At 45.5% G+C, this 27,601-nt stretch overlaps 1 protein-coding gene across 11 annotated transcripts in view; it reads left to right on the top strand.

Annotated features, from left to right (window-relative positions):
- Positions 1 to 27,400, top strand: part of zfr2 (zinc finger RNA binding protein 2) — a 34,767-nt gene extending 7,367 nt beyond the window's left edge. For 3 of the 11 annotated variants that reach the window (XM_083767114.1, XM_083767113.1, XM_083767115.1), the window contains exons 5-19: positions 622 to 938; positions 1,212 to 1,400; positions 3,510 to 3,756; positions 5,154 to 5,296; positions 6,817 to 6,936; positions 7,233 to 7,396; positions 8,837 to 8,996; positions 9,196 to 9,455; positions 10,704 to 10,872; positions 19,781 to 19,955; positions 22,181 to 22,272; positions 23,290 to 23,385; positions 23,712 to 23,823; positions 24,152 to 24,249; positions 24,359 to 27,400. In XM_083767114.1, coding sequence (XP_083623240.1) covers positions 622 to 938; positions 1,212 to 1,400; positions 3,510 to 3,756; positions 5,154 to 5,296; positions 6,817 to 6,936; positions 7,233 to 7,396; positions 8,837 to 8,996; positions 9,196 to 9,455; positions 10,704 to 10,872; positions 19,781 to 19,955; positions 22,181 to 22,272; positions 23,290 to 23,385; positions 23,712 to 23,823; positions 24,152 to 24,249; positions 24,359 to 24,532 — 2,516 coding nt within the window. In that variant the 3' untranslated portion in view covers positions 24,533 to 27,400. Of the gene's footprint in view, positions 1 to 621; positions 939 to 1,211; positions 1,401 to 3,509; positions 3,757 to 5,153; positions 5,297 to 6,816; positions 6,937 to 7,232; positions 7,397 to 8,836; positions 8,997 to 9,192; positions 9,456 to 10,703; positions 10,873 to 19,780; positions 19,956 to 22,180; positions 22,273 to 23,289; positions 23,386 to 23,711; positions 23,824 to 24,151; positions 24,250 to 24,358 lie in introns of all 11 variants that reach the window. The other 8 variants (XM_083767117.1, XM_083767116.1, XM_083767112.1 and 5 more) reach the window with 5 other exon arrangements.
- Positions 27,401 to 27,601: the final 201 nt, after the last annotated feature.

The following is a 27,601-nucleotide window of genomic DNA, read 5'->3' as shown; positions in this document are numbered from 1 at the left end:
AAGGGATTCACATGTCTTAATGACTGTTGGTAGGGCGTTCCACATTTTGGTGGCATAGGAGCGAAAAGAATTTAGTCCCTTGTTTGTGCCGAATCTGGGTTGTACATGGTTTGTTGCACTCCCTCTGGTGTTGTGTACTTAGGTCAACCTCCCAAATGCCCCTTGCTGTCCCCTTGCGACCGGGCCTTTTCAGTAATTGCCCCCAAACTCTGGAATAGTCTCCCACTACACATCAAATCCAGCCCCACCATCGAAGGTTTCAAATCCTCTCTAAAACCTTTTCTCCATTGCCTTCAGCTCCTAGTTCTGTGAACGTTTTTAACCTCTTTGTAATTAGTAGGCTATTGCATGTTCTCATGTTCCTTGTAATGTTGTTATATTGTATTTTTCTTATATGAAGTATTTCTAAACGTTTATTTTATGATGTAATTCTTATATGGAAATCACTTTGGGTCAACTTCTGTTGTTTTTAAATGTGCTATATAGATAAAGTTGACTTGACTTGACATACCTGTAGGCTAGCAGCTAGTAGACTTCACCTAAAAAGGGTGAAGTTGCATTTTTCTGTCTCTAGCCTTCCAGTTGCACTGGATCACTCTTTTACTGTCCCGTTACTTTCAGGTATCAGCTACTCCAGTTACGACTCAAGTGGCTACACCTCCACTTCCACCCCCTCATACTACCAGCCAACACAGGTTACAGTCTCCCAGCCCCAGCCTCCTCCCCAGCAGACCCAGCCCTCCATCCAGCAACCCCCCAAACAGCTGACCAGCTCTTCCTGGAGCAATGCAGGCAGCAACATGGTGACAACCCCGGCTGTAAACACCTACAAAAAGCCAATGTTCCACCAGAGCAAGTTGCAGAAACCCAAAGGGCCTCCCAAGCAGCCACAACTCCATTACTGTGACATCTGTAAGATTAGCTGTGCTGGCCCTCAGGTAAGACAACATTGTTTATGATGGGCCTCAGTGATCACGTGGTTGGAGTCACTTTAGTTTGTACTATGATATGATCAATCATATCTTGAAAGTTCCTTGAACGTGACACTGAACCCTGTACACATACCTACTTACACTTACAGTTTACCTACTTACACTTACAGTGTAAGTAGCTCTGAATCAGAAAATCAGCTATGTGTAAATAATGCCTTATAGAACAATCAATGGTGGTCAGTGATGTCTTAACCCTTTAACTGTGTCCAATTCTCTTAGACGTATCGGGAGCACCTGGATGGCCAGAAGCACAAAAAGAAGGAGGCAGCCCTAAAGTCTGGAGGCCAGGCAGGCACCAACAATGGGCCCAGAGGGATTCAAACCCAGCTACGCTGTGAGCTTTGCGATGTGGCCTGCACCGGGGTTGATGCCTATGCTGCTCATATCCGTGGGGCCAAACACCAAAAGGTTAGCAGTTAGCACAACTTAGCAACTTTATATTACTGACTGGCTGACTGCTATCAAGACATTTATATTTATAGGAGGCAGCCATGACAAATATTGACGGAAATAAATCATACTGGATATTGGTGCAGTGACTCATGTGATGTCCCCTGAAAGCTGCCAAGTCTCGTACCGATACTTCCCTCAGGGATCTGTTAAGCAATTACATGTCTCCAGCACTCACGCAGTGCTATCTCTCCTTTTCTTTTTTGTGAACGGTCTTATTGGTTTCATGTTGCCATAAAAGAACCGTTATACATAATGGTCTAGATTAAAAAATACAGAATTGTGCACCAATTATATGCAAATTGTGCACCAGCACATATGCGCACAAAGACCTAAATTAATATACATCGTACATACATATTACTATACTATGTATCCATCCATCCATGTTCAACCGCTTAGCCGCTGTTTGGTCGTACACTTGTAATTGAAAACATTTACAAATTAATCCCCCATTTCTGATGTAAAAAAACAACAACCAGAAAGACTGTACCTCAGTTCGCTCGTCAAACATACTGGCCCTCATTTATCAATGGAGTGTACAAACCAGCTTATTTTGATTGCTCAAATTATTATAACTAGTCCTTACCCGTTGTATGGACAATTTCCCCCCATAAATATATTTAATTGCTCTTCATTTTAACTTGTATAATATATTTGTATACACACAGATGTAACAAATATACATGGAGACATTTGAAAGGTGAAGATGCCTATGGAGCCCCCCATAAATATATTGAATTGCTCTTCATTTTAACTTGTATAATATATTTGTATACACACAGATGTAACAAATATACGTGGAGACATTTGAAAGGTGAAGATGCCCGTGGAGCCCCCCATAAATATATTGAATTGCTCTTCATTTTAACTTGTATAATATATTTGTATACACACAGATGTAACAAATATACGTGGAGACATTTGAAAGGTGAAGATGCCCGTGGAGCCCCCCATTGAATGGCATTTGTATGTCTGTTAAATGTGAGAGTGTAAATGGGTCAATTGTATACGCTGTCTCTGAGTTACATGAGACCCCCATTACTAAACCCTGGTCTAACGATGTAATATAACCAATGGATAAAAGCAGTAGCGAAACACACACACACGCGCGTGGCGAAAGTACACACACACACACACACACACACACACACGTGCGTTGTGAAAGTAGCGAGACACACACACACATGTGCGTTGCGAAGGTAGTGAGACACGCACACACACACACGCGCGTGGCGAAAGTACACACACACACACACACACACACACACACGTGCGTTGCGAAAGTATAGCTGCGTGCATGTAGCTCATGTGTACGGCACGACGAAGGAGGTGGTGAGGAGGGAGCGGACAGTGTGGTGTCGAAACAGATGTTGCACGGAAAACTGTGTCCCAGTATTAATCAGTGACCGTCCCAAAATGCAATTCACTTGTGACACTGGTGACACGTGATTTCCGGGGAGAGGAGTTTTGCCGCCCTGTGGCCGCGGGGGGTACTGCGCCCTGGGTGCGTTTTCGCATTTTCGCGTTTTCACATTATTAATCATTAATGTGTCAAATCGAAAAAAGGGCTCCGTTAAGACCTCCATATTATTATGGTCAATGCCTGTGTGAAAAGTGGGAGCTATTGGTGCAGGCAGTGAGGAGCTACGGCCTTGTTTCTGACACACACAGACACACACACACACACACACACACACACACACACATTGGCTGAATTATAGTTTGATTTTTTTCTACTCATCTTTCTTTCATAATGACCAGATACTCTGCATAGTGTTTTGTCTCAAATGGGCTGCCATAAAAATAGCCTAAGACCCAGCATGCATGCTCTGAGCTGCGGTGTGTTCTGGATGGAGCCCCCCCCCCCCCCGACTCGCTGCTTGTCATGGCCGCACGTGCACGCATGCACGTAATGTTAAAAATAGTTTTCCACATTTTTCCTCATTTTCCACGTTAATGAGAGATAGCCTGGCAAGGCAGTCATAATCTGAACGTTTATGGAGTGATTGATGAATTCATGCATAAACATTAATGGATCTTTCTACTTCCTCATTCTTCGGAAAGGTGGTGAAACTCCACACCAAGCTGGGGAAACCCATACCTTCAACTGAGCCAGTGTTGGTGAATTCTGCACCGGTTTATACGACAACGACAGCCGGGAAACCTCCCGTCTCAGCATCGGCCCCGACCTCATCAGCTTCTACGGCAAAGGCGACCACGCCTGCAATGCTAGCCAAACCAGCAGGCATAAACACCACTACCAAAACAACACCATTGATCAAGAAAATAACTTCTAAATTAACCATCCTTTGTAAGTTGGCTGCTTCAATCTGTACCTTTTTTTTAATAATTAAACAATATATATTATGCGAGTAAAACCCATTTTTCCTGGCCGTCTGGGCACCTAGGTTGGTAATCCAGCCTGAAAGTGTGTTGCAGGTTTGAGTCTTGATCCCGACCTTTGCTACCCCCCCCCCCCCCCCCCCCTCAAAGAAATATAAAAACAAGAATGAAAAAGAACCCATTTCTGTGTTGTTTAGCTTTCATTATATTGTTGCAGTCAGGAGGAAACCACCTAACGCCATGGTTTAGATTTTTCTTTCCTTAAATCACTGCTCTTGAACACCCTTTACATCTGTATGTTGGTTAAAAGATATTGAACCAATGAAAAGTAGTAAAAAGCACTTAGGAAAAAACCTTAACTCTAAGCTAACAGCGAACTCCATCACCTGTCCCACTCTCATGCAAGTAATTGACAATATATAAAGTCACAACACCAACTTTGATGATGTAGTATTGCTTTGTTTTAAAAATATAAGGTTTTCTTCATTTCCTGAATAATGTATATTTTTTATTTATTTTGTAGTTAAGTAGTTTCTTCCCGACAGCAGAGATATGTTTGGTTAGTTGAATGGGTCTATTCAGGCCGCATGGGAAACAGAAAGTCCCCCCCCACCCCCAACTTAACCCTAACTGCTCCCTGGTCACTGTATTGGCATATATCTTTTCTACGTCCGAGCATAGACATGGTAACGCCCCGTCTGCCTCTGATTGGCCTACCGACACTGCCGGCCTTACCAGAGTTTCCTTTGAGGTGGAAGATGCATGCTGGATAGTCTGCCGCGAGGTTACTCCGTGGTGGGAAATAAATAAATAATACAAGTACGATATATAATACAAGAGAATAACAGCTTGACACGTGCGACAGTAACTTTTATTTTTGTAGAAGAGGCAAACTAATATTGTTTATGCCGTTGGCCTGTTTATGTGTAAACTTGAAACATTATTTTACTGTAAAAAGGTCTCTTTTCCCTTATAAATTTAGTTACAAGTTACTGTCGCCTTTTGCCTATCTTGAGTCTTGTACTTGTATTATTTCCCACCACAGAGTGCCCTTGCATCTCGGAGGACAGGCAAGACGGGCAGTGTCGGTAGGCCAATCAGAGGCAGGCGGGGCGTTGCCATGTCTATGCTCGGATGTAGAATAGATATACGCACTGTATTGATGTCAGTTGACCACTGCTCCTAATACACTTAAAGGAGTGGTTGGAGGACCACGTTAAAACGTAATATGTTACATTATTGCCTGAATACACAGTTACAGTGGTTGTAAAGAAATCTTTGCATTAATTAATTCTAGGTTTTATAGATCATATTGACAGTTTGGGTAGTGAACATCAGGATACTGACATGTTGCTCGTGTCACAGCCAAGCCGGCCAGCGCTCCAGTAGCAGCGCCAGTGAAAGCAGATGAGCCTAAGCAGACGAAGATGGAAGAACTGAGTGATGATGAGGACAGTGACAGAGCAGGGGCTCACGTCCAACCTGTGGGACATGACTATGTTGAGGAGGTAGGCAAACGACAATCTTATTGTGTGTGTGTGTGTGTGTGATATAGTATTCATAAAAAATAATTAAATTTCAGTTCCTAAACAAAGTCAAAGTCTTATGATTTGTCACACACGATACCGCAGTGAAACTTGTTCTCCGCATTTGACCCATCTCTCGAACCCCGACCTCTCAGTTTCAGGGCGGACACTAACCACAAGGCCACTGACTGGCCTTGTGGTTATAAACGGCACTAATAAACGTCCGTCATTCATTAGTTTTCCTTTTTATTGGCAACGAGAACTGGGTTGTTGCGACTACATGTCGCTGGCTGTACTGGAGGTGCTGTCTGGCTGAGTGATGTCTGGCTCTCTCGGACACCGCAGGTCATTAAACTCTACACTCTTTCAGATTGATGCTAACAATCATCCATGGTGCAGTCTACTAGGCGCATATACTTGCACATAGATGATAGATGAAGTATTGAAGGGTTTCCTATAAATACAACAAATGGTTCAACAACTGCTGCTTTCATGTCATAGAATAGAGTATGATTTTTCCATCAGGACACGCCCCCCTCATCTAGACTGAGTGGCAAAATATTGAGCAGCATGGAGTGTTGGAGTTTGGAAGTGCTTGTTGGAAATCACTCAACCCGTTTCTTTTTTTTTTAAACACTTTATTTTTATTTTTATTGATGCAGCAATGAATAAACATGTGTACATTTTGTTGTATCCGACCTGTAAATATCCCCCCCCCCCCCAATCAAGGTCAGAACAAGACAAATAAAACAAAGACAGACAGTACAAGACGGTAAAAGTAATTAGTAAACTAGTTTTGAAAGTACTAATGAACATAGTAAGACTCAACCTGTTTCTAAATGTCACATAATGCAGGAGGCAGCAAAATGTTGTGTTATTGAAAACCAGCACTTCCAAACTTTGACACTTTAATCAAATGCAGGGCATTTCTTGACAGAAAGTAGCTCATAACGTTTCTATGGTGGATTTTTATGAAACAAAAACTTTGCAGATAGAGGATAATTCAAGCTTTTCGAATAGCTGCAATGTTGGTGAGTTTAACATTGTTTAATGCAATCAGACAGGACTTTTATGTTTGGATGAATGGGCTGTCAAGGCGAGAAAGTAGTTTTTTGCCACTCAGTGGGCGTTCCCACATAACTTCCAGGTACGATGATGTCACGCGCATACACTCTATTGGGAATGTGACATTAGTTTAGACGAGGGACAGTTGTGTTGTTAGGTTAATTTAAATATCTGTATTTTCTGTACAAAACATTCCAGCATTGCCTCTATCTTACCTATGTAGTACTAATATACACAGTTTGTACAGGTAATACTGAATACTATTTACTTCAGTTAAAGCTTAAAAGAATAAAGATATTTGACCTCTTTACTCATTATGAATAAGTTTTCTTTCTCTTCTACACTGTAATTGTATTTGTTGTTTTTTTCTTGTATGCCTCCTAATGATTGTCAGCCTTTCACCTGTGTGTATTTCCATTGTCCTGAATTATCTCCAGGTTCGTAATGATGATGGCAAGGTCATTCGCTTCCACTGTAAACTCTGTGAATGCAGCTTCAATGACCCTAATGCTAAAGACATGCACCTGAAGGGAAGGAGACACCGACTGCAATACAAGGTAAAATAAAAAGACATTAAGGAAATGATGATCAAAATGTTTCTCTTGTTAAGACATCTTCTGAGATGGAAATTAGAAGAAGGTAGAAGTAGAAGGTAATTTTATGCAACTTGAATTGCAGGTTAAGATATACTTGGATGAAGTATTTGAGTTCTGAAAGTGATATTCCAAGCCCTATCTACTATCTGGAACACTGTACCACAAGCTTGGTGTCTGAAATATTGTGTCTGAGAGATTGCAGGAAAAGGTGCATGCATTAAGTCTCTAGTTCTTCCTGGTTCTTGGTCCCCGTGCAGAAGAAAGTGAACCCGGAGCTTCCTGTGGAAATCAAGCCCAGTAACCGTGCCAGGAAGCTGCAGGAGGGCAAGCTGAGAAAACAGAAGCAGAAGGCAGTGCTGAAGAGACAGAGAGATGACGAGCAGCGCTGGCACATGGAGATGAGGTCAGACTCATGGCCAAAGTAAGGATGATCATCAGTGCTGTAGTCCGGCTGCAGTGTGCCTTCTTATTTGTGAAATAAGGTCTGATCTTGTATTTGGTTTGTACGGAACAAAGAGAAATGGAAAATATATGGAAGATAACTCCACAGAAGTAACAAGCCAACCAGTACCAACATGTCATCAAAGTAGATGTAATGAAGTTGATATCGGTATCAGGAACAGGTGGTCAGTTGACTGTATATGGCTGTTAGTATTTATGGTATTAGAGATTTCCCTATTACTTTTTTTCTTTTACAGTGTGACTGCAGTAGTCCAGCCATCTAAGATTGTCAGTCTCATCGCCTCAAATTGTTTTTCATATGTTTTCTACTTTTTCTCTGTTACTAAAGCAATAAGCCAAGTGTCTCAGCACCCATATCCTAGGTGTGTTTGGCGAAAGGGCCTTTCTTTGTGGAGTTTGCATGTTCTCTCTGTGTGCTACGTCCTACCAGGGTGATATCGGGTGATAAGAAGCGGCCTGCTCACTCATGCATTGAAGGAAGCATGAGCTCAGTTTGTGGCTCTCCTCAGGTTGGCAGAGGGAGGCACCCAGGATTGCAGCTTAGGGTTTAGGCCATTGGCACCGGGTGAAATAAATTGGTTACAAAAATCGTGGGATAAAATATTTAGAGGAAAAAAACTATTCCTGCAAGAAATTAGTTCCACTTCTCGGCCACCAGGAAGAGCCACTTCCTCATGTTTACATATTAGCCAGTCTGTGCGTTAAGACATCAAATTTGAGAAACAAAACGGAACTGTTAACTTAGGTCAATCTCATTGTAACATTCAAAAGAAATTCATAATTTGTTTTAAGCCAAATTTAGATTCTGTGTCTGTGAACATCACGTGAAAAACGCTAGCATAGACATGGCGAGGGTGATCAGCTGTGCTGATGGAATAGGGGGCGCTTTCTGTCTTTACAAGCCCTGCCCTTTGCCTCAGCTCACACCTACAGCCAGCATACAAAGAATGTGATTTATTGTGTGTGTATTAGCTTGTCTTGTCTGTCTGTCTGATCGAGTTCAGACAGAGCATTCTGCAGTTACTGCAGAGAGGCAAGCATGCAGCCAATTAAATGTCTATATAATGGAAGTGATCGGGCTGAAACACAGTTTGAGTAAATCGTCTGTCATACATAATAATGCGTAATAGACGACTGATTTCACAGGCTGGCCACATGAACACATTAGAGCCACACCGTTCCCACGTGGATCCCGACATTTCATGATTATCTCTTCATCTGTACTGTATGTGTAGAATAACATACATAACCCCCAAATGTGTACCCTTTAATCTGCGGTTTTATATCTGACTTAGGATACTTAACTGATACTAACTGTCAAGGATACTGTCAATGGAATTTAATTAACGGTCAATGGAATTGAATTAACAGACGGATTCCTAAATGTCTTGTTCTACAGTACTGCCACCTCCCTTTCCTCCCTCTCCTCCAGACGCTATGAGGAGGAGCTGTACTGGAGGAGGATGGAAGAGGAACAGATGTACTGGGGGGAGCAGAGACGTAGGATGGCTCCACCTCCCCTGATGAGCCGCCCAGGGATGCCAGTACCTCCTCTGCTGGTGAGCGCTAACTGCAACGCCGTTTTGCGGTTGTGTTAAATTAGTTTTAGCAGGATGGATTTAAAGGTTTCATGACATTACTTTTCATATATTTTTTATCATTTTTTAGATGATGTATGATGATAAGAGCGCCCCTCATTTCACACGGGTGTGATTCTTTTTTTGTAGCGTATTTAACATTTTCATCTACACTCAGCAGACATGTGTCCGGCGGCCAGATTCCCCTGATGACCGCCACATCATGGCCAAGCACTCCACCATCTACCCTGTGGAGGAGGAGCTGCAGGCTGTCCAGAGGATCGTCTCTCACTCTGAGAGAGCCCTCAAACTGGTGTCTGACTCCTTGTTGGAGAAAGAGACACCACCTGCTGCTGCTGCTGCTACTGTTGCTGCTGCTGCTGCTGCTACACCCACCACCACCACACCCACCACTACTACTGAGGATGGAGATGAAAAAGAGTAAGAGGAGGGTTCCCAAGTATTTACAAAAAGGACGTTGTATGTATGGCACTTAACCCATTTAGACCTGAGATCAGATTCTAAAAATGTCTTCTACATCCTGACAGTTTTCTGAAAAAGCTATTTTTCTATGTCAGTCGTTTAAAAGAAATAGCAGACCTAAGCTTGTAGATCTGCTATTTTTCAATAGCTAAAACATAACATAATGCGAACACCAAAAGGGGTTCCCGCCCAGAATGGGTTAATACATGGTATCATCACTTAATAGTTAATACATGGCATCGTTAAATCATAGCAGGAGAGGAGACTATCTGATTGAAATTGTATGGTCAAGATCGTCGATTCGTGAACCAATTGATCTGTCTGTTGTTAAGGTAAAAGTTTTCTCAGTGGCTACGTTTACATGAAGGGTGATCATTCCGAATAAATACTTCAGAATAAAATACATCCGATGTAATGTTTTTTGCAGCGAGTTTACATGGGAAATGGACATTCCGAATGAGTGTTTATATGGAGAAGTGATAGAAGACATGATACATGTTAATTCACGTGAAACTACGCCATCTGTTGGACACATAAAATATAGGCAGTTCATTCATTGTGACTTTCAGACGAAAGACGACACTTTGAAATCCCATCATTTCATTCCGCAGTAGTTTTGAGGCTGCTGCTTGGATAGGGACGGACATATTATGTTTACCGTCTTTTTTTCCCCTCCGCTGGGAAGGTGATCATCTCGTTTTTATGTGTAGCCTACTTTATTATCTACAGCACGGCCAGGGCACGCAACACACTGATTATTATTGTATCGGGTCGCTCGTTATTTTTGAGAGAGAGAGAGAGTGTGAGAGAGAGAACACACACACACACACACACACACAAAATGCACGAAATAACGCGCTCTATGTGCAAACTCCTCGGCGCGCCTTGGATATGAGGCTTATGAGCGCCTTGGAGTTGGAGCGCAATGGAAATGAGCATGCTCAGAAAGACCAGAATTAATTTACATCCGAAGCAGTGTATACATGAGTACAATTCTCTTTCAATCACATTGAACATCGGAGTAATCCGGCCAGTGACATCGGAATGGTTTTTAGATCGCATCGAGCGTTTTCATTCGGATGTAAGTTTTTGTAGGTGTTTACATAACAACGTTTAATAGGATTGAACTTCTATTCGGAATGAAAAGGGGATTTAACTGCTCATGTAAACGTAGCCAGTGAAATTCTGACTCTTCCTCTGTGACAGTGTTGAGATTCCTGGACGGCTGCTGAAAGGAGTGATGAGGGTGGGCATCTTGGCCAAAGGCCTGCTTCTCCATGGAGACAGGAATGTTGAGCTTATCCTGCTGACCGCTAAGAAACCCACTGTTACCTTGCTGAGGACCATATCCATGCAGCTACCCAAGGAACTGGCTGTAAGTAACGTCACTTGTCTTGTCTCAGGCTTGCAGAGATGTAGAGGTCATTCATTGACGTAGGAAATGGTTGGATCCCCTTCCTATGATCTACATGAGATTATGAGAGGGCTTTTGTTATTCAATTTGGAAGTAATTTACTGATTGTGCTTAAACAAAACTTAAGTCATGTTTTCATGAGAGCCACTCATAAGCCATTGCCTTCCATGGGGGTGCGTATGAGATGCATTACATCTACCGGTACTTAAATCCTGTGAGCTTTGTTGACGGGGGTCTCCCTGGGTCGTGTACTTGGCCCCCTGCTTTTTTCGCTAAACCGAAAATACAGATTTCAACTTGCAATGTGTCACATTGAGACACGTTATGAGTGCAGAAATTAGTGCAGAAATAAATCACTGTATTCCATTGTAACACATGAGACCCACAGGACACGTAAGCATAAGCACAGGTGCTCCGCTCACACACGCAAAGATTTTTTTCTGCTCTGGGAGAGGAAAAAAATATTGTCTGTCCGTATTATCATACAAATACTTTGTATATTTTGGATGACTAGACGTGCCAGTTTGGCGAGACAATCAAGCGCGTGTGTGGTGGGTTTGGTCAACTTTGGTGCATAATTGTGCTAGAATAAAGAAAAAAAACTGCTTTATTAATTGAACGTCATGATTTAGCAGTGCTATAGTTATGTGTATAGCAGTGATTTATTTAATTGAGTTCTCTTTATCTGCCTTTAGGACAAAACTGATGATTTAGCTGAAGAAATGTAGAAGATTCTCAAAGGATTCACAAACTTTCAAGCAACTTTCAACTTTATTGTCTTTGCTTCTAAAAGACTATTAGCAGCCCAGACAATAAATCACTCTCACGAAATATCACTTCATGCTTAATATCCCTAGCTTTTGAAATGCAAATGTGTTTTCTTCTGTGCCCTACAACAGTTCATGTTTGCATCAGTTAACTCATTACAGTGTACAATTATCCTGCTCCTTGCTCCTGCAACTTCAAAGTGTCTGAGCATCATCTTAGGTTTATCTGAGCTCATCTCGCTCAAGAATCGCCTAAGGGTGGCGCCATTTCCATGGTGCCAACACAGAATAAATCCATATACTCACGAAACAATACTGATTGGGTCGTGCAGCTGTCTGTCACGACTGTGGCTGCAAGCTCCGCCCAGAGTCTATAAAGCAGCACACAGCCGGAAAAGACGTCATTCCTGCCTTTTTCTGCGCTAACACAGATTTTCTAAGACTACCACTTCCATAACTCCGTTGAGACACTTATTCCCCCTGGACGAGTGCTTCACTTGTACCCTGGAATTCGCGGTGGAAACCCGGTGGTCTTACACTCACGAGAACGAAACGCAGTAAGTTTCAGAAACAATAAAAAAGGGGCTTTTTTCCTGTCAGTGCTGTGAAGCCTCTCGGACATAGCCCCGTTAGCCTTGGCTAACACTAGCTTAGCTTTAGCCTAGCTGTTGACAAACGCTAGCTTAGCTGTGGCTCAGCCTAACCAGTGTCGGGAGACCTCGCGTTAGCCGCGAAGCCCTGCCTGGACCGTGGAACAAGAGCCAGCCGACGATAGACAAGACACAGCCGCTCGTCGGAAAGAAGTTCAGCCCGGCGACCCGCGGAAGTCGACCTGCACTGCTCTGCTAACGGTGAGTTGATAAACCTCCGCTTTGCAACCCCAGTTAGCTCTGTTTTCTCCCCTGTTTTCTCTACACTATCGTCGGAAACCTTGAGGGACCCTACTAGCTAAAACGCAGTTTTCACAGACTCCCTCGGCCCGCGCTGACCCACGTTCTTTCCCGCCACGTTGTGTCGTAAGACCCCGTCGGCTCGGAAGCCCGTTCCACGGCTATCACAGGCTCCCACACGGCCGCAAGGCCTAGCGCTAGATTGGCGACGCACGTTGCTCCGTGCCGAAAGGCCCTAGCTACTAGCTAGCTACTATCTAGCTGCCTTCTGGCTACTTCTAGCCTCCTCTAGCTGCTATCAGCTACTCCTGTTGCTTCTAGCTACTGTTGACTGCCCCTGGCTCTTGGTGTGTGTTTCTGTAGCTGTTTATAGTGACTTCTAACGTCATCTGGCTACACCTAGCGACTTTGTGGCTATATGCTAGCGACTTCTAGCTACTTCTAGCGGAATCTAGCGGATTCTAGCTACTTTTTCTCCAGACCTCTGGAGAACACTGCGCTTGGCCTACGAAACTCTCTCCTCGTGTCGGAAGACCCTGGTTGGTTTTTTCTAGCCTCTTTACACCTCAGTGGATAGTTGAAAAACGACACTAGTCAACATGGCTACTGGCAGTGACACTACGCGGCACGACCAGACCCAGGAGGACCGTGAGCGGATCTGTTTCAGTCGTACCTGTAACAGAACCCTGGCGTCAGACGACCCGCACACCTCGTGCATGTTCTGTTTAGGCCTTGAGCACGCTCGTCAGGCCTTCGAGACACATGGTTTCTGTCCATGCTGCCTTGTCCTCACTACTAAGGACAAGGGCCGCCGCCTCTCACGGGTCGGCGCACACTTCAGAAGGATCGCTGACAACCCCGTCCGGGGCCCTAACAGCGATGGAGGTCCTGACCTCAGAGCTACCCTGTCCCGCCCTGCCGTTGATCCTTGGCCCTCCCTTCCTACTCCCAGTGGTAGGATCCCTGCCAAGTCCGGCTCCACTGTGACCAGGCCTAAGGCCCGCCCTACGGCAACGGTCACGGGACGGGATTTGACCATTGGGTCTAAATCACCGACCAGGAAGGCGCCCAGGATAGCGACGAAGAGGGCCCCATCCCTCCGTTACGAGGAGGAGCCCTGCGAGGACGCACGGGCCAGACCACAACCGGCGCCTAGACGTCGCCAGCCGGCCGCGTCCTTCACCAACGCCTGGACTGACAGAGCCGGAAGGGCCCGCAGTCCTGACACTTACTACAGCTCCGCCGGTGCTGCTAGAGCCGGAATGGCCGGCAGCTCCGCCGGTGATGTCTATCCCCCACAGCGTATTAACGACAACTGGGGCGAGGAGATGGAAGAGGTGGATCCTCGAGACGACCTGCCCTCATACCAGGATCCCCATACGGAGGATTTCACGGTCCTCGACGAGGTGTACTCCGACGACGAGGACGACAGGTCCTCTGACCCCGACGTCATCCTGGACCGTGACGTACGCTTCGGTGACCTACCGGACACCGACCAAGCGGACCCGGACAACCTCCCTCCACTGGATCTCCTCCCTCTGGACAAGGCAGACATTGTGGAGGTGTTCATGGTGGCGGCCATCAGGTGTGGCCGTGCATGGCCAACAGCGGCGCCCCCTCCACCAGAGGAAGAGGAATGGGGATCACGCCTCAGACAGACCGCCAAACCGGTCCCTCGAGTCAAACTTCCCTTGGCCCAAGGTTTCAAAGCCCACCTGACAGCCATGTGGAAGGAGCCGCTGACACCGCTCCCCATGCCGCGCCGCGTGGGCCTCTCCCTGGACACTGAGGACATGCCCACGGTGGGCCTCGACAAGATGCCGGCCATCGACAGGATCATGGCGGCTTTCCTCCTAGACCCCTCCTCCTCCCATGTCACCCCACTGTCCAAGGACCCAGTCCTGACAGATAGGAAGGACAGGGAGGCTTCCGCAGCCAATGGGAGGCTCTACACACATTTGGCATCGGCTGGCAGGCACCTCAATGCCGCCCTCCTGCTGCAGGGGTCTCTCACGAGCCTGCTGCTGGAAATGGGGGACTCCCCATCTCCAGAGCAGATGGCAGAGGTTCGTCGTCTCCATGACGAGTCTGTAGACTTCGTCCACACCGTCACAGAGCAGGTGGGGAGAGCTATGACTCTCTCCATCATGGCGGAGAGGGACAGATGGCTCGACGTCTCTCCAGACCTGCCTGCAGAGACCAAGGCGAAGCTCCGGAAGGCGCCCATCAAGCCTGGTGGCCTCTTCGAGGGGACACTGGAGGAGCTGGCTCTGACCTGGGAAGGCCAGAAGAAGGGTCGTGAGACCCTTGCTGCCTACGCCGCTCCGGCTCAGCGTACACGCCAGCCTTCGCGCCAGTCTTCCCGCCCACCTACGCGCCAACCCCAACGCACCAGCGGTGGTAGGGGTGGTCGCTCTAGCTCCAAGCCCCGCCGGGAGAGGACAGGAGACCAGCAGGCACCGTCCGGTACCTCGGCCAACGCCCCCAGCCGTGACAGACGCCCGGCTGGGCGTGGCCGCGGCCAACCAACCCATGGCCCCAGACGAGGCCAGGGCAGAGGCCGTCGGGAGCCGCAGAACAAGTGACACCGTCCCCGTCCCAGGGGAGACGAGACCAGACGTCTCCCCTCCCCCCCCGAGCCTGGATTCGAGTGTCCTTCCCACACTCAGACCGCCCAGGAAGAGGCGGCGGCTCATGATGCGGAGCGTCACCACGGGTGCGGCCGTTCATCAGAATGTTGTTGTTCCAAATGTTGTAAATGTTTATTTTCCTGTAATAAGGCCTTGATGCCATTAAAAACAAAACAACAACAACAACATCGGGGGGACATGAACCCACTGCCAGGAGTAGCCCCCGGGCTCTCCGACACAGTGGGGCGGGACCTTGGCCTTGTGGCGGGCCTAAACGCCACTGGCAGGACGGGTCATGCCGAAATTTTCTCTGGTCCACCAGGGGGCGCCAGCCCTGCGCGACGACGCGCTCCCCTGGCGATGGAGAACCCCCTTGCGCGTCGCCTGACACAGTGGGAACTGTGCGGAGCGTCTCCTTGGGTTCTCCGCACCATAGCGAGAGGTTACAGGCTCCAGTTCGCTATGAGACCCCCTGCATTCGGAGAAATCCTCTACTCCGATGCACGCGGCGAAGCGGGTCAGGTTCTCCAGCAGGAGATCAACTCTCTGCTGGAGAAGAAGGCTGTCAGAGAGGTACCCCTGAGCCAGAGTCGCAGCGGGTTTTACTCACGCTACTTCCTGGTCAAGAAGAAGGGGGGGGGGCTGCGTCCAATCATGGACCTACGAGCTCTCAATCGGTACCTCAAGTCCTTCCGCTTCAAGATGCTGACAGCCAAGTCTCTTGTGCGCTCTATACGCATGAACGACTGGTTCACATCTATAGACCTGAAAGACGCCTACTTTCACATCCCTATCTACCCACCTCACAGGAAGTTCCTGAGGTTTGGTTTCAAGGGGAAGGTGTACGAATACACGGTTCTCCCCTTCGGGATGTCCCTGAGCCCCAGGGTGTTCGTCAAATGCACCGAGACGGCTCTGGCCCCTCTGCGGCGACGAGGTCTACGTGTAGCGAGCTACATCGACGACTGGCTTCTGAGCGCAGGCTCGCCACAGGAGGCACTATGGAACACCACTCGGGTGGTGTCCCATATGTCCTCCCTAGGGTTCACCATAAATCACGAGAAGAGTGTTATGGTGCCCGCCCAGTCGATCAACTTCATAGGCATAGCACTGGATTCAGTCTCCTTCACGGCTCGGTTGAGCCCGGAGAGGATCGACGCCTTCCTGAAGTGCGTGGCCCTGTTCCAGAGAGGACACAGACTGCCACTCAGAATCTGCCTACGTATGGCGGGACTGATGGCGTCGGCCATCTCCCTGGTGCGGTTGGGCAGACTCCACATGAGACCCTTTCAGCGCTGGTTGAGGTCTCTACGGGTGCCCACCAGATTCCTCTCGCGGCGAGTGACAATCTCCGGGGAATGCACGCTTGCCCTGAGATGGTGGTCGGACAGACGGATCCTGACGGAGGGAATCCCCCTTGGTTTACCGTTGACCAGGAAGGTCGTCACTACGGACGCGAGCCTGAGTGGGTGGGGGGCCACCCACGAAGGCAGGTCGGCCAGAGGGATATGGGATGGAACCTTGAGGTCCGCCCACATCAATTATCTGGAACTCCTAGCGGTCTTCCTCGCGCTGCAAGCGTTCGAGCCGCTCATACGGGGTTGTCATGTCCTCGTCCGTACCGACAACACGACAACGATGTGCTACATCAACAGGCAGGGTGGACTGAGGTCCTTACGCCTGCACACGTTGGCATACAGGCTTTTGACTTGGTGCGACGGGCGTCTTCTGTCACTGACAGCCTGCCACGTCCCGGGACTACTGAACGCGGGTGCAGACCTGCTGTCCAGAGGTCCCCTCCGTTACGGCAACTGGTCCCTACACCCGGGTGTAGTGGAACAGATCTGGGACAGGTTCGGGACTCCGGTGGCAGACCTGTTCGCTACAGACGAGAACAAGAAGTGTCCACTCTTTTTCTCCCTGACAGGCTCGCCAACTTTGGGACTGGACGCGATGGCACATCGGTGGCCTCGGGGCCTACTCTATGCCTTCCCTTCACTAGAGCTGATTCCCTTCACCTTAGCCAGGGTGAGGGTTCAGGGCTCGAACGTGCTACTAGTGGCTCCAGCCCGAGGGTCCTGGAGACAGGACATTTTTCCCCTCCTCTACGACCAGCCTTGGCAGCTCCCTCTGTGGAGGGATCTGCTTACCCAGGCGGGTCGCGAGATATTCCATCCGCGCCCACAGGACTTAGACCTCTGGGTGTGGCCGGTGAGGGGTCGACTCTAATAGCCACAGGCTTGCCCCCTAGAGTCATTGAGACGATCTTGGGGGCCAGGGCCCCTTCGACTAGACAGCGGTACAACACGGCTTGGAACGTGTTTATGCGCTGGTGTGCGGCGAGGCCGGAACGGGCCGTGCCTTTTCAGGCCTCGGTGGTTCTTATCCTAACCTTCTTGCAAGAATTGTTGGATAGACACTTGGGGAACTCCTCAGTGAAACTCAATCTGGCGGCCATATCGGCCTACCATGTGGGTATGGACAACAGACCAATAAGTGAGAACTTATTGATTCGACAGTTCATGAGGGGTGTCAAGCGTGCTCGGCCGGTATCTAGATCCTTAGTTCCCTCCTGGGATCTGACCTTGGTACTGCACGCTCTGTCGAGAGCCCCCTTCGAACCGCTGGACACGGTGGGTTTGAAGTTTCTCTCACTTAAGACTGCCCTGCTGGTCGCCTTGACTACAGCGAAGCGATCTAGTGACATGCACGCGCTCTCGGTGAGTCCAAGCTGCATGAGATTTAGTGGGAACGGTACCAGGGTTTCGCTCAGGCCGAACCTGTCGTTCCTGCCCAAGAACTTTCCTTCCGGATGTACTCCGGTAGACTTGGCAGCTTTCCACCCGCCCCCTTTCGCATCGGCGGAAGACGAGAGGCTGAACAGTCTCTGTCCGGTCAGGGCGCTGAAACTGTATGTAGACAGGACTGCTGCCTTTAGGAAGGGCAATCAGTTGTTTGTCGCATGGGACCCTCAGAGAAGGGGGAATCCCATAACCAAGGTGAGACTTTCACAATGGGTTGTGGAAGCCATACAGTTGACCTATGCCGAGAGTGGTACACAACCCCCGGAGGGTTTGCGGGCTCACTCTACGAGAGGCATGTCTGCATCCTGGGCTCTTGCGAAGGGAGCATCACTTCAGGATGTGTGTACGGCGGCGAGTTGGTCGTCCCCTTCGACTTTCGCCACGTACTATAACTTGGACGTGGCATCTCTTGGAATTGCTCACGCCGTTCTGGGAGCTGCCGCTAGGTGATGGGACAGTTGGGAACAACGGTCACACACGCGCACTTCAGGAGATAGAGCCTAGGGCATATGAGATGGGGAACCATCAGCCCGCGTCTGAGTGCTTAGACAGTTTTCACTGGCTAGCTCCTTAGGTAGGTTCTTGTCTACTGGGCCTGTGGTCCAGATAGCCTCCTTGCCTTTCCTTCTCCCCACGGGCAGGGGACTGCTGGGGGAGGGGTCCCGGGTCGGGCCTCCTTTTCAACTGGTGGTAGTGATACGGGGGGTTTATGTACACCCTTAGGCGATTCTTGAGCGAGATGAGCTTAGATAAACTCTGGGTTACTTTAGTAACCTCAGTTTATCAAGCGAATCGAGCGAGAGAATCGCCCTTACTACCCTTCTTGCTTAGAAAGAGCACAGAAAAAGGACTGGTTGATAGGAATGACGTCTTTTCCGGCTGTGTGCTGCTTTATAGACTCTGGGCGGAGCTTGCAGCCACAGTCGTGACAGACAGCTGCACGACCCAATCAGTATTGTTTCGTGAGTATATGGATTTATTCTGTGTTGGCACCATGGAAATGGCGCCACCCTTAGGCGATTCTCTCGCTCGATTCGCTTGATAAACTGAGGTTACTAAAGTAACCCAGAGATATCTTAACATTTTCTTGATTGTAAAAGTGCAAACCGATGTTCTGTATATCCTCAAAGACACATTCCCATTTACTCAATTTCCAAACTGCTTTGTCTTAAATGGCATAATAGGAATCTTAGATTTCACGGTTCAAGCAGATGAACTGTCTTAGGCCACAAGAATGATGTGTGGAGTTTTGTATTGACTGGAATTTCCCTTTTTAAGGCTGTTCAGGAGACGTGTAAAGAAGAGAGAGGACCTATAGGGGATGTATAATGAAGCCTTTATGAATATGTGTTTTATAATGAATCTCTTCCTCCCTCTTGCTGTAGTTGTATGAGTGTTTTATCACAAGTGCTTTTGACTGATCTTTAGATCCACTGCCTGGTTATGACACCCAAATCCTACAGAGTGAGACTGGGGAATTTATTTTTCCAGAAAGAAAACATGTTTCCCATGTTTAGCATATCTCATAGAAAACATTATTAGTGCCCAAACCTGAGAAATATAATCAACAACATAACTCACCATTTTTAAATAACAGGGTCTAAAATCCCAGTAGTTATTTGAAAACCTATATTTGCCAAGGGTTACCCCCCCCCCCCCCCCCCCCAAAAAAAAAAAGCTGGCCCTTTTGCCTGTTTATTCTCAAAAAGGCACACTGTCCCCTGCAATCCCCTAACTCCTCTGTAGAGAGTAATCCCCAGTGTCCTTTTAACCGGCAGACGTTTTCTGAAGATCAGTATGAGGTGCAGGCTCACCCAGAGGAGGCCAACATCGTGATATGTTCAAGCAAGGAGCCCAAAATGCAGGTGACGATTTCTCTCACCTCGCCGCTGATGAGGGAGGACCCTGCCACTGAGAAGGACAAGCAGGCAGGAGGAAAAGCGGCTGAGAAAGGTTAGAGAAGCCAAAGCTTTTGGTACCAAGGTGACTTTAATGTTAAGCCTGATTTATGCTTCGTCGTATGAGGGTGTCCTGTGCCGAAAATGGCCGATCTACAAGCTCTCGCGACACATCGAAGTGCGCTGTGAGCTTGTAGATCTGCTGTTGTTGGCGTGCGACACCGTTGTACAACAGAGAATAAATTTGGCATTAGCATTGTGTGTATTACACTATAAATCCCTCCCACTACTAGCCTATATTTTAGGCTGAGAAGACCCTAAATGAGGCCAAATTAGAAATGGGACTTTTAACCAAGCCCATATAAAGTATCATCTTTCCAACTAAAACAACAAAAACGGTGTTCATAGATATTTTTCTTTATCCCCTTCCCACAAACAAAGATTTGACTCACCCATTCATTTGTCCCATTGCTTTCCCCCCCCCACATTGTTTGCAGTTATACTAGTGCCAAACAAATTCTTAGTTTTTCCTCCAACATGGGAATCTAAAGCCGGGCTCTCCGACCTTTCTGTGCCTGTAACAGTGTGTGTTTGTCTATGAATACACACTTGGTTAAACCTTTTGGAAATTCTAATGAAAGTGATTTAAGAAGTGATGTTCAGATAATGCCCAGGGATGAGAATGCATCACAGCATTGATACGACTGGTAGAAAAAACAAATCCTAGTTTTTAAGATGTCCAATTGCACTCTTCATGAGATGTTTTGTTGATAATGATCATTGGAGGTCCAGGACTTCCCACTCCCTTATCTATCTCTCATCCCTGCAATGTTAAATGGCATTATCAGTATTGATAAGGTGTTGGAGTGTCATTTAATTTCCTCACAATGGCCTCTACTGAAATAATGAGATCGGTAACACCTTTATTGTTACTCGCCCCCTGCATTGCAGTGCCAGATCATTGTGATATATACACTCCTTCACCTACTGCAATAACGATGCCGTTCAGCATGTACATTTTGTTTTTTTCCCCATTAAGAAAACATAAAATAAATGTTTTCTGTGGCCTTTCTCCTTTAGTTTTTTGTTTGGGTTTGTTGATGAGTAACCCCCCAACTCCTGTATCAACAGACCTAGGCAATCCATTGGCTATTCTAAGTCCACACTCGTATACATACCACTAAGAATGGTGAAATGAATAAATAAAAATGAAAACACCCACCTATTTGTTTAAGCTCTTCAGAGTAGGTATGACTATGATCTTCTATTGCACAGCGATCATCAGAGGGTCAGGACTGTCCCCACATCAATTGACCATATTCTGCTCATGCAGAATGATATACTAGAATAATCCCCTGCACCCAGTATGACACTATGGGCGAAATGGCCACTGTATGAATATGTTCAACTCTCACTACTCTAGATTGGTTCTAAGTGGTATGGCAGAGTAGACTTTGCACCGTAGCATGCTTTAATGTACGGTATTCCCCCTGTAATAAATCGAATGTTTTCTGTTCTTGATACAGTGCTAGTCAGCATGGAAGTGTGGAAAGCCGGTAGGATTGTGAAGCACATGACAATTCTCATTAACTGAAGTGGATGGATTTGGGAGGGATACCATTTTGATGAAAAATTTCACTAACTGAGGTGGATGGATTGGGGAAGTGAATGTGGATTTTTCATTGGTCATATAATCAAACAGATTTTCTGGCATTAAAAATAATAATCCATCGCTTCCTTATCCAATGTAGCTTTGCTTTCCTATCATCCATACAGTGATACATACAGTGTTCAGTGATAAGGCTTGCTTTGACATTTTGGTGAACAGACTTAACCTCTCGGAAAATGCTCTTTGTCAGTTGTTAAAATAGTGAGACGTTCAATGGCATTTTCTTTTTGCTCTTGTGCTTTACCAGCTCGGGATGTGTTTCCTACAAATCCGATACTTCATTACTGTACATCCAAAATAGTGCTTGACTGATTGGTCGGGCCCTATTGGAAAAGCAGTGCTCATATGCTTTCCTTGATTTCTTATATCTTAAAACCACATTAAAGGAATCAAGGAAAGATTTTAGGGAACCATGGGAAGTTTTTGTTTTTGTTGGAGAAAAACATCACTCAAGTAAACAATATGCTTGAAATATTTTCTCACACACTCCTTTGGTCGTCAGTGATCGCACCAATAACACGTCATAGATTGACTTGTGTCAGTGATCGGTTTAGCTATCATCTACTGTATGTCTAACAGTAAACCATGAGCTAGTCTGTTGTCTCTGTCAGGTGTGGCTGAGAAGGAGCTTCCGGATGTGCTCCTGAACAAGAAGAAATGCCTAGAATATCTTGCTGCTCTGCGACATGCCAAGTGGTTTCAGGTAAAGACATTACTAATACTGAGCGTTACCCGGACATCATGCAGTAGACCAGTCATTATATGGCATTAATAATGACTATTAAAACACCTATGATGTTAAAACGCCATGTGCCTTGGACGTGTATACACGTCTTTTTAACCCATTTTGGAGCGGGAACCCCTTTTGGTGTTTTAAACATTATGTTATAATTTAGCAGATCTACAAGCTCATATCGCGCCACTCAGTGGCGCGCTATGAGCTTGTAGATCTGCTATTTTTGAAAAATCGTGAAAATATTTATTATTCAGAAAACTGGAGGATTTAGATTTGTTTTAATTTTGAGGTCAGGCCTAAATGGGTTAATGATATAAAACGGGGACACTGTAAATCAATTTTGACAGCTCCCGTTGCTAGGCAACGACTCGTTCAGCGCTCCCGGACATGTTTTGTGCTGCATGCGCACAGCCGTTCACTTCCCTGTTTAAGGGCTGACAAACCTTTCTATTCTCTCTAGATCTAGAGCCCTCTCCATGGTTCTGATCAGAACGCCGATGTTCTGTTCTAATGAACCAAGCATCTTGTTTGGAATATTAACGCTTCTAGAGAGAGATCAGACTTGACAGCGCGAGGTAGTAATGGAACATTATACCTCCCAGGTTTTGGGGGGGAAATGGAAGGCGGGGCTTTTCGGGAAAAAATCTGCCCACCTGCTTGGCACCCTGGCCTAGCGCCTTCTGGCGATATTCCGATATGCCATATTCTGAAGAACTCTGGCAGCATCATAAGTGTTAAGGTCAAGGAACACATGGATTTGTTGACTTCAATTTCTATTTGTTGTCATATAACCAGGATAGTTAAATTCTTTTCAGTACAGGACAATTTCATTTGACATTACCACAGACAATATGCAGCCTACTTTTGCTTAGGCAATAGGCACTATGTCCATGATTTATATTATCACAAGCATTTTCAGTGAGTCTCAAGTCTACTTTGTCCAATGCAGTGTTGATGATGGTGACCTGTTTTGAATGTCTTAAGGCTCGAGCCAATGGTCTCCAGTCCTGTGTGATCATCATTAGGCTACTGAGAGACTTATGCCAACGTGTGCCAACCTGGGGCAAGATGCCAGCCTGGGTAAGGCTTAATTAAATTAGTAATTACCAATTGTCAGGCTTAGCCTATTTATTTATTATTTGTGTTGTATTTTTTTTTTAACATTTGTGGGTTAGCCTGTTTATTTGTCCCTTATCCTGGCCAATTGACAAATATCACCTAAAATGATCTACAGTACGCTCAGATGTGTCTATATATGTAATGGAGAGGTAATGTACGCACACTTAGAATTCAGGCAATGCATGTGATAATTAAGGGCAAGATACTGAAAGGGACGAGGTGCTATTCGGGGAAGAAGAATCCAGGGTGCAGTTTTAAATCTTCATTTGTTTCTACCTTCCCTTCAGGCAATGGAGCTGCTGGTAGAGAAGGTGATCAGCAGTGCCACAGGTCCACTCAGCCCTGGAGAGGCCATGCGCAGGGTGTTGGAGTGCATCTCCACAGGCATTCTACTTCCAGGTCAGATAATGGGCTAGTGGGGTTAGCGGTTAACAACCCTTGGAGTTGTCTTTTATCATGCCCCCCTCACCAGGAGAAATACAGTATATCATTATGATGTACACATCTATTTTCTCTCCCAAGAATAATTGTGTTTCAGTATGGTTATCTCAAGGCATCCAATAAGCACATTCAATCAGTCTCAGCTGCAGCGCTTCTCTTTCAGCTGTAAAAATCAGCTTGTCAAACATGCACGTTCTAAGTGGAATTTTGAAGAATTTCAACTAATTGTTGAATTTCATAATTCCATTGGTCATAGTCAACCCATTATTCTTCCCTCATTAATCAGATGGACCAGGTTTGCTGGACCCCTGTGAGAAAGACTCAACAGATGCCTTGGAGAGCATGACTGGCCAAGCCAGAGAGGACATTACCGCTAGTGCACAGGTACTTCGCTCTTGTTTCCAAATAAGGAGTTTATGCTTATAGAAGGTTGTTGGAATTCAACTTGACCACCTCTTTTTTTCTTTTCTTTTCTTTTTCATTCTGGTTTCAGCATGCTTTGCGGCTGCTTGCGTTCCGTCAAATCCACAAAGTTCTGGGCATGGAGTCTCTCCCGGCGTCCAAGGCCAGTGCACGCAACCGTAAACGGAGACGGGATGGCAGTGACAACTGCGAAGAGGAAGGCGAGGGGAAAAAGGACAAGAAGGAGGAAGCAGCAGAGGCTTGACATGGAGATGTGTGTTTGTTAGCATAGAGACTGGTATAATTGATCATTTCACGTGGCCGCCATTATGCTCTTATGTGATGCTTTGGGGTGGAGATTCATGAGTATGATTTAAGATACAAAATGGCCACCTTGTGAAATTGATCAGTGTCACAACTTTAACCTTTTTCTTATCTTAAAAGTAATCTTACACATACAGCTATATAGATATGAATACATGTCTGTCCTTCAGGCAAGCAAAATAACGTTGGAGGGGCCGAGTGGAACTTGAATATTTTACCGTAACAATTTCTCCTGTGCTAAACGTTAAAGATGTACTGTACAGAGAAGTGTGTTAAACATTGGCCATAAGATCATGTCACAGAGGTTCTAAGGGAGATAATGATTGTCATTCCATTTCTAGAACAGGTGTACACTAGAAACATACTACCCCTCCATTCATTAACAATATGTGTACCAGCCACTGTTAACCTAACGTCTATTTTGTATGTACTGAAATTAATCTGTTGATGCCTCTAGTATAATTTAATCATCGGCACTTTTAGCTTTATTTTCAGCTTTTCTCATTGAAGAAAGGTTTGAATCCCTACTGCTGCACAGGCCAGTCCAATATTATTGTTTTAACACATGGTAGGAGTTACCATACAAACTTAAGTGCATGACATTGTACATTTAAATATTATTTCCATGTCTAAGCTGGAAAGAGATGGTGGTTTACTTGTTATGTTATATACAGAAGACTTAAGAGCAAATTATGATTTACACACCATGCAGTTAATTGTGCCTAAAATACAAGCAGTAGTGACATTAATAATCAAAGTAATGGTGTGATGCTGTTAATCTGAAAGAAATTGGTGTACCTAAAGTCATTCTTTAGACCCCTTTCTTCCCTCTTTATTTCAGCTGTGTTGAGCTCTGCCGCCTCTTGGGGTTTCCCTCTGACCTCTTCTTCCAATGCCCAGCCTCAATATAGATTATCACGCTTATTCTTTTGTGTTAAAAAGAATAAAATCTGGACAACATACCATGCAACAAAACTATTTAATAAAACCACATTTGTCAACTAGATTTTCTTTTTGGGAACTTGCAAAAATAGGTGCAAACATGCACATTCTCCACGAGCCAATGTTCTAGCATGTGCAATGCAAATCTGAAAATAACATTTGATGCTGGAGAAAAAAGCTGAGTTGCCAAAATGTTGAATGTGATCAATTTCCTCAGTTGTGGAAAAAGGCATAGGCTATTTACAAAGGATTTGATTTACATTCAAAAGCATTTTGAATCTCCATGTTTATGTATAACTGGAAAAAGGCATAGGCTATTTAAAAAGGATTTGATTTACGTTCAAAAGCATTTATTTTGAATCCATATGTTTATGTAGAACTTTCTTGCCACCACTTATATTGCATTGCCCAGATTTCCTCCAAGAGTTCACATTGTCCAGGTTTGAATGAAGCGATGCAAATTAATATGAAAGAATAAGGGCAGCATCTTGAATCTACTTTGCATTTACCATATTTACATGGTGGTCATTTTGACTCTTATGTCATACAAGGGGAAACCCCAGGGAAGCCAGAGAAAGTACTTGGGGTCCAGCCAATGACCTAATGTACACCAAACCATAGTTGCTTTTGAAAAAAGCAATTAAGGTTGTCAGATACCTGCAAATATAATGCCTGGTGCAAGGTTTGATTGCAACAGAAAAATTAAAAGCTTACATTGGGTAATAATGTTATGTCTGAAGAAAGAGTTCTATGTTGCACAGTTGAGCATGCTGAGGGAATGAAGCACTTAAAAATGACAATGTTTATGCTGCCATAATTTGTCATTTGAATAATGCCTAGCAATCTTTTCTTTTCTTTTCTTTTAAGAGTATGGTTAGCAGAGGAGACATGGTGAAAGAAATGTCAGACTGAAGATCCACTGAAATGGTCAAGAAGGTTACTAGTCTTGCATTGTGATGTGTAGAGATTTCTTATGAAGACTGAAGGTGTAGTGGGAAGGGGAACACTTTTCATGCTGTCATGCAATATTTTAAAGATCTTACTTCACAAAGTTGTTGGTTGGTGACAAATCTTTGACAAAGATTTATGAGAGAAACAATGTGCTATTTTAGTTTGTTTTCCTTTGTGAACATAGGCGTTTTGTTTTATTTAAAGGATGTTGCAATCAGTTTTGTATTGTTAAACAAGTGTGAACATTGCTGTCCTGTTATTTGAATGTCTTTGTAGTGCTGCCTATAATTAAGGGGAAATATTAAATAGGATACTTTTAAACGGCATAATTTGTCTCCGATTGTGCGTTATTTATTCAAATAAGTGTTGCATAGTTCTATCACTATGCTGATATAGTAATCATTGCTATATAGTGTTTATTAAATTGTTCAGTAACAAGTCGTCTTCAAGTCCATAGCACTCTCGGATGTTCAGTTGTGTAGTAGACACCAGACTTTCATCAGTGCTTTGTGTGTGAGGCAATGTATTACCTGGAGTCTAAGAAACTGGTCCACAGAGACTTGATAGCTCGTAACATCTTGGTCTCTGATTAGGTTGTGGCCAATTTCACTGACTTTGGCCTGACAAAATCAGACTGCAAGGCCCTGAATAATGCCAAGCTATACCAGTCAAATGGACTGCCCCTGAGGCCCTAAAGAAAGAGGTGACTTTTACATTTTTTACACTGTCAGGGTAAAATTAACATTCATAATTTGACTTTGTACACATGGCTGTTCCTTTAAATAACAAAAAACATTGCATGGATGCAGCTGGGACGTATCCTCAGTGATGTATCCCAAGTTAATCAGGGTTTCGGGTCTCTCGAACATCATACCCCTCACTCAGGCGACCCAGCCGGTGTGATCAAGTCCCGACTTACGTCCCAGTAGCTACCCTCAATCAGTCCCATTAGGGAAAAACCAGGGCCACACGATACAATGTATGTAGATACATAACGTAGTACAAAGTTGTTGAATGAAGATTAATTAATGCAAATAGTTAGTGGACTGTTGGTAAAAGTGATTTTTTTAAATTTCATCAAACCAAATTAACAATGTATATATTGTATGCTATTCAT

This window comes from Protomyctophum parallelum (assembly GCF_964188405.1).
Source record: "Protomyctophum parallelum genome assembly, chromosome: 6".
Taxonomy (NCBI): domain Eukaryota; kingdom Metazoa; phylum Chordata; class Actinopteri; order Myctophiformes; family Myctophidae; genus Protomyctophum; species Protomyctophum parallelum.
This window is presented reverse-complemented; position numbering and strand designations above follow the sequence as displayed.